A 7,769-nucleotide genomic window follows, 5' to 3' on the forward strand; every position below is an offset into this window, starting at 1 on the left:
CATTGAAGTGTTTATCATTTAATCATAAGGGTTTTATTCTTTCACAGATGATTCCAGGGTGTTTGTTTTAGATATCCGTCACTTTGGAGACAGAACAATGAGAATACTGACATTCCACTCAACCTCCTATTGACTGTCACAGCACTGAGACAGCAGAGGCCATATTTACAGACAGCACTACATTCAAGTTGAATCAATATGATTACAGACAGCACTACATTTCAAGTTGAATCAATATGATTACAGACAGCACTACATTTCAAGTTGAATCAATATGATTACAGACAGCACTACATTCAAGTTGAATCAATAGTCCCAATATACTTTGAAAGTACAAAACATTTGGAACACCTTCCTAATATTGAGTTGCACCCTTTTTTGCCCTGAGAACCACCTCCATTAGTCGGGGCGTGGACTCTACGGGGTGTCCAGCGCTCCACAGGGATGCTGGTCCATGTTGACTCTACGGGGTGTCCAGCGCTCCACAGGGATGCTGGTCCATGTTGACTCTACGGGGTGTCCAGCGCTCCACAGGGATGCTGGTCCATGTTGACTCTACGGGGTGTCCAGCGCTCCACAGGGATGCTGGTCCATGTTGACTCTACGGGGTGTCCAGCGCTCCACAGGGATGCTGGACCATGTTGACTCTACGGGGTGTCCAGCACTATACAGGGATGCTGGTCCATGTTGACTCTACGGGGTGTCCAGCGCTCCACAGGGATGCTGGTCCATGTTGACTCTACGGGGTGTCCAGCGCTCCACAGGGATGCTGGTCCATGTTGACTCTACGGGGTGTCCAGCGCTCCACAGGGATGCTGGACCATGTTGACTCTACGGGTGTCCAGCACTATACAGGGATGCTGGTCCATGTTGACTCTACGGGGTGTCCAGCGCTCCACAGGGATGCTGGTCCATGTTGACTCTACGGGTGTCCAGCGCTCCACAGGGATGCTGGTCCATGTTGACTCTACGGGTGTCCAGCGCTCCACAGGGATGCTGGACCATGTTGACTCTACGGGGTGTCCAGCGCTCCACAGGGATGCTGGTCCATGTTGACTCTACGGGGTGTCCAGCGCTCCACAGGGATGCTGGACCATGTTGACTCTACGGGGTGTCCAGCGCTCCACAGGGATGCTGGACCATGTTGACTCTACGGGGTGTCCAGCGCTCCACAGGGATGCTGGACCATGTTGACTCTACGGGGTGTCCAGCGCTCCACAGGGATGCTGGTCCATGTTGACTCTACGGGGTGTCCAGCGCTCCACAGGGATGCTGGTCCATGTTGACTCTACGGGGTGTCCAGCGCTCCACAGGGATGCTGGACCATGTTGACTCTACGGGGTGTCCAGCGCTCCACAGGGATGCTGGTCCATGTTGACTCTACGGGGTGTCCAGCGCTCCACAGGGATGCTGGACCATGTGGACTCTACGGGGTGTCCAGCGCTCCACAGGGATGCTGGACCATGTTGACTCTACGGAGTGTCCAGCGCTCCACAGGGATGCTGGACCATGTTGACTCTACGGGGTGTCCAGCGCTCCACAGGGATGCTGGACCATGTTGACTCTACGGGGTGTCCAGCGCTCCACAGGGATGCTGGTCCATGTTGACTCTACGGGGTGTCCAGCGCTCCACAGGGATGCTGGTCCATGTTGACTCTACGGGGTGTCCAGCGCTCCACAGGGATGCTGGACCATGTTGACTCTACGGGGTGTCCAGCGCTCCACAGGGATGCTGGACCATGTTGACTCTATGGGGTGTCCAGTGCTCCACAGGGATGCATGTCCATGTTGACTCCAATGCTTCCCACAGTTGTGTCAAGTTGTCTGGATGTCCTTTGGGTGGTGGACCATTCTTGATACACACAGGAGACTGTTGAGTGTGAAAAATCCAGTAGCGTTGCAGTTCTTGACACAAACCGGTGCACCTGGCACCTACTACCATACCCTGAATTCACCTGTCATGGAAAGATCAGGTGTTCCTAATGTTTTGTGTATGTGTGTGGCTGGATGACTCATGTAATGGTAGTCTCTACGCGGTCTGTGAATAAAGGCTAATGAAATGTTTGGTATAACTCATGGATTTACCGCGTCCTGTAATGGTTGTTAGCAGTTCTGTGTCTGCCTGGCTTGAATGTCTTGGAGAAGGCGGTCTGGCTGGTGGTCTGGCTGGATGGTTGGCTGGCTGCTTGGTTGGCTGGCTGGATGGCTGGCTGGTTGGTTGGCTGGTTGGTTGGCTGGCTGCTTGGTTGGCTGGATGGTTGGCTGGCTGCTTGGTTGGCTGGCTGGATGGCTGGATGGCTGGTTGGCTGCTTGGTTGGCTGGTGGGCTGGATGGATGGCTGGATGGTTGGTTGGCTGGCTGGCTGGCTGGTGGTCTGGCTGGATGGCTGGTCTGGCTGGATGGCTGGTCTGGCTGGATGGCTGAATGGCTGGTCTGGCTGGAAGGCTGGTGGGCTGAATGACTGGATGGCTGGTGGGCTGGATGGCTGGTGGGCTGGTCTGGCTGGATGGCTGGTGGGCTGGTCTGGCTGGATGGCTGGTTGGTGGGCTGGTCTGGATGGCTGGTGGGCTGGTCTGGCTGGATGGCTGGTGGGCTGGTCTGGCTGGATGGCTGGTGGGCTGGTCTGGCTGGATGGCTGAATGGCTGGTCTGGCTGGAAGGCTGGTCTGGCTGGTGGGCTGAATGGCTGGATGGCTGGTGGGCTGGGCTGGATGGCTGGTCTGGCTGGATGGCTGAATGGCTGGTCTGGCTGGAAGGCTGGTCTAGCTGGATGGCTGGTGGGCTGAATGGCTGGATGGGCTGGTCTGGCTGGATGGCTGGTGGGCTGGTCTGGCTGGATGGCTGGTGGGCTGGTCTGGCTGATGGCTGGTGGGCTGGTCTGGCTGATGGGCTGGTCTGGCTGGATGGCTGGTTGGTGGGCTGGTCTGGTACCCCAGGTATTTCTGTATTTAACACTAATGTGAGAGTGTTTTCAGTAACAGTGGAGCTGCAGCTGGCTGGATTCCTGTGGTAGACTGGGGAGGGAGGGGTGGGGGAAGGGGAACGAGGGGGTGGGGGAGGGGAAGGGGGTCTGGGGAAGGAGGGGGTGGGGGAGGGGGAAGGAGGGGGGACAACTGTTGACTCCATACAGTTGTTCATTTTAAAGCTCTATGGCTTATCTCCTCTCCTATGCTGTACACCTTGGAAACCACACTCATCTGCTGGAGCCACCCAGACAGACCAGGGGCAAGGTTTGGCCAGGGCAGGGCCAGCTGGAGACAGGCAGGCCAGGGCGAGGTTTGGCCAGGGCAGGGCCAGCTGGAGACAGGCAGGCCAGGGGCTAGGTAGGGCCAGGGAAGGGCCAGCTGGAGCCAGGCAGGTCGGACCAGGGCAGGGGGAGGGGAGGTAGGGCCAGGGCAGGGGAGGGGGAGGTAGGGCCAGCTGGAGCCAGGCAGGTCGGGCCAGGGCAGGGGAGGTGGGGCCAGCTGGAGCCAGGCAGGTCGGGCCAGGGCAAGGCCAGGGGCGAGGTAGGGCCAGCTGGAGCCAGGCAGTTCGGGCCAGGGCAGGGGGAGGGGAGGTAGGGAAGGGGGAGGGGAGGTAGGGCCAGGGCAGGGGGAGGGGAGGTAGGGCCAGGGAAGGGGGGGGTAGGGCCAGCTGGAGCCAGGCAGGTCGGGTCAGGGAAGGGGGAGGGGAGGTGGGGCCAGCTGGAGCCAGGCAGGTAGGGCCAGGGCAGGGGGAGGGGAGGTAGGGCCAGGGGGAGGGGAGGTAGGGCCAGCTGGAGCCAGGCAGGTCGGGCCAGGGCAGGGGGAGGGGAGGTAGGGCCAGCTGGAGCCAGGCAGGTCGGGCCAGGGGAGGGGGAGGGGAGGTAGGGCCAGCTGGAGCCAGGCAGGTCGGGCCAGGGCAGGGGAGGGGAGGTAGGGCCCGCTGGAGCCAGGCAGGTCAGGGCCAGGGCAGGGCCAGGAGAGGGGGAGGGTAGGTAGGGCCAGGGCAGTGGGAGGGGAGGTAGGGCCAGCTGGAGCCAGGCAGGTCGGGCCAGGGCAGGGGGAGGGGAGGTAGGGCCAGCTGGAGCCAGGCAGGTCGGGCCAGGGGAGGGGAGGTAGGGCCAGCTGGAGCCAGGCAGGTCGGGCCAGGGCAGGGGAGGTAGGGCCAGGGCAGGGGAGGGGAGGTAGGGCCAGGGCAGGGGAGGGGAGGTAGGGCCAGCTGGAGCCAGGCAGGTCGGGTCAGGGCAGGGGAGGGGAGGTGGGGCCAGCTGCAGCCAGGCAGGTCGGGCCAGGGCAGGGGGAGGGGAGGTAGGGCCAGGACAGGGGGAGGGGAGGTAGGGCCAGCTGGAGCCAGGCAGGTCGGGCCAGGGCAGGGGAGGGGAGGTAGGGCCAGCTGGAGCCAGGCAGGTCGGGCCAGGGGAGGGAGGTAGGGCCAGCTGGAGCCGGGGATGTAGGGCCAGCTGGAGCCAGGCAGGTCGGGCCAGGGGAGGGGGAGGGGAGGTAGGGTCAGGGCAGGGGGAGAGGAGGTAGTGCCAGCTGGAGCCAAGCATGTCGGGCCAGGGCAGGTAGGGCCAAGGCAGGTAGGGCCAGCTGGAGCCACCCCGAGTCAGGCTGAGGCTTATTACGACTGTGGCCTTGTTGTCTTTGCTGGGGATTGAAGACAGATTAGTGCTGGTGACACCAGTGACACCAGCTGATTGGCTGACGGACAGATAGAGCATAGCCTACTGGATGGAAGGATTAGGCCTCTCGTCCTATGGGATGGCAGCACAAATCAACGTGATCCCCCTCTGTAAGGCAGCTAACCCAAATCAGAAGTTATTGGTCACATACACATTATTAGCAGATGTTATTGGTCACATGGTTGCAGATGTTATTGGTCACATGGTTAGCAGATGTCATTGGTCACATACACATGGTTAGCAGATGTTATTGGTCACATACACATGGTTAGTAGATGTTATTGGTCACATGGTTAGCAGATGTTATTGGTCACATGGTTAGCAGATGTTATTGGTCACATGGTTAGTAGATGTTATTGGTCACATGGTTAGCAGATGTTATTGGTCACATGGTTAGCAGATGTTATTGGTCACATGGTTAGCAGATGTTATTGGTCACATGGTTAGTAGATGTTATTGGTCACATGGTTAGCAGATGTTATTGGTCACATGGTTAGCAGATGTTATTGGTCACATGGTTAGTAGATGTTATTGGTCACATACACATGGTTAGCAGATGTTATTGGTCACATGGTTAGTAGATGTTATTGGTCACATGGTTAGTAGATGTTATTGGTCACATGGTTAGCAGATGTTATTGGTCACATGGTTAGCAGAAGTTATTGGTCACGTGGTTAGTAGATGTTATTGGTCACGTGGTTAGCAGATGTTATTGGTCACATGGTTAGCAGATGTTATTGGTCACATGGTTAGTAGATGTTATTGGTCACGTGGTTAGCAGATGTTATTGGTCACGTGGTTAGCAGATGTTATTGGTCACGTGGTTAGCAGATGTTATTGGTCACGTGGTTAGCAGATGTTATTGGTCACATGGTTAGCAGATGTTATTGGTCACGTGGTTAGCAGATGTTAATGGTCACATGGTTAGCAGATGTTATTGGTCACATGGTTAGCAGATGTTAATGGTCACGTGGTTAGCAGATGTTATTGGTCACATACACATGGTTAGCAGATGTTATTGGTCACATGGTTAGTAGATGTTATTGGTCACATATACATGGTTAGCAGATGTTATTGGTCACATACACATGGTTAGCAGATGTTATTGGTCACATACACATTGTTAGTAGATGTTAATGGTCACATGGTTAGCAGATGTTATTGGTCACATGGTTAGCAGATGTTATTGGTCACATGGTTAGCAGATGTTATTGGTCACATGGTTAGCAGATGTTATTGGTCACATGGTTAGCAGATGTTAATGGTCACATGGTTAGCAGATGTTATTGGTCACATGGTTAGCAGATGTTATTGGTCACATGGTTAGCAGATGTTATTGGTCACATGGTTAGCAGATGTTATTGGTCACATGGTTAGCAGATGTTATTGGTCACATGGTTAGCAGATGTTATTGGTCACATGGTTAGCAGATGTTATTGGTCACATACACATTATTAGCAGATGTTATTGTGAGTGTAGTGAAATGCTTCTAGATCAGCAGTATCTAACAGGTAATATCTAACAATTCCACAACAAAACCTAATATCTAACAGGTAATATCTAACAATTCCACAACAAAACCTAATACCTAACAATCTAGTAAAGGAATGGGATGAGAATATAAGTTTGGTTGTGGAGCATCCGATGGAAAAAAAAGCAAACTATTAACTGTTAAAAAATGTTATATTAATCTCTCTGTTACGCCCAATTTTTCAGTTTTTGATTTGTTAAAAAAGTTTTGAAAAATCCAATAAATGTCGTTCCACTTCATGATTGTGTCCCATGGTTAGTTGTTGATTCTTCACAAAAAAATACAGTTTTATATCTTTATGTTTGAAGCCTGAAATGTGGCAAATGTTAGGTTAGCAAAGTTCAAGGGGGTCCGAATACTTTCGCAAGGCACTGTACATGTGAGATGAGTAATGTGAGATATGTAAACATTATTAAAGTGACTAGTGATCCATTTACTAAAGTGGACAATGATTTCAAGTCTGTATGTAGGCAGCAGCCTCTCTGCTAGTGATGGCTGTTTAACAGTCTGGTGGCCTTGAGATAGAAGCTGTTTTTCAGTCTCTCGGTCCCAGCTTTGATGCACCTGTACTGACCTCGTCTTCTGGATGATAGCGGGGTGGTTGTTGTCCTTGAGGATCTTTTTGGCCTTCCTGTGACATCAGGTGCTGTAGGTGTCCTGGAGGGCAGGTAGTTTTCCCCCGGTGATGCATTGTGCAGACCTCACTACCCTCTGGAGAGCCGTGTCATTTAACATTACATTTAAGTCATTTAGCAGACGCTCTTATCCAGAGCGACTTACAAATTGGTGCGTTCACCTTATGACATCCAGTGGAACAGCCACTTTACAATAGTGCATCTAAATCTTTTAAGGGGGGTGAGAAGGATTACTTTATCCTATCCTAGGTATTCCTTAAAGAGGTGGGGTTTCAGGTGTCTCCGGAAGGTGGTGATTGACTCCGCTGTCCTTGGCGGTTAGCGTGAGGGTCAGTTTGTTCCACCATTGGGGGCCAGAGCACATGAACAGTTTTGACTGGGCTGAGCGGGAACTGTACTTCCTCAGTGGTAGGGAGGCGAGCAGGCCAGAGGTGGATGAACGCAGTGCCCTTGTTTGGGTGTAGGGCCTGATCAGAGCCTGGAGGTACTGAGGTGCCGTTCCCCTCACAGCTCCGTAGGCAAGCACCATGGTCTTGTAGCGGATGCGAGCTTCAACTGTCGTCTTTCTGTCAGGCAGCTAAACCATGTCATCTTTCTGTCAGGCAGCTAAACCATGTCTTCTTTCTGTCAGGCAGCTAAACCATGTCTTCTTCCTGTCAGGCAGCTAAACCATGTCGTCTTTCTGTCAGGCAGCTAAACCATGTCTTCTTTCTGTCAGGCAGCTAAACCATGTCTTCTTCCTGTCAGGCAGCTAAACCATGTTAGTCTTTCTGTCAGGCAGCTAAACCATGTCTTCTTTCTGTCAGGCAGCTAAACCATGTCTTCTTTCTGTCAGGCAGCTAAACCATGTCTTCTTCCTGTCAGGCAGCTAAACCATGTTAGTCTTTCTGTCAGGCAGCTAAACCATGTCGTCTTTCTGTCAGGCAGCTAAACCATGTAAACCATGTCAGATCTTTCTGTCA

The 7,769-nt window shown here is 53.7% G+C and overlaps 1 protein-coding gene across 1 annotated transcript; it reads right to left on the reverse strand.

Moving 5' to 3' along the window:
• Nucleotides 1-3,318: 3,318 nt before the first annotated feature.
• On the reverse strand, nucleotides 3,319-4,680 carry LOC135564612 (uncharacterized). The gene has a single exon (XM_065009978.1). The coding sequence runs from the start codon at nucleotides 4,678-4,680 to the stop codon at nucleotides 3,319-3,321; it is 1,362 nt and encodes a 453-aa protein (XP_064866050.1).
• Nucleotides 4,681-7,769: the final 3,089 nt, after the last annotated feature.

The sequence above is a fragment of the Oncorhynchus nerka genome, linkage group LG25 (assembly GCF_034236695.1).
Source record: "Oncorhynchus nerka isolate Pitt River linkage group LG25, Oner_Uvic_2.0, whole genome shotgun sequence".
Lineage (NCBI taxonomy): Eukaryota > Metazoa > Chordata > Actinopteri > Salmoniformes > Salmonidae > Oncorhynchus > Oncorhynchus nerka.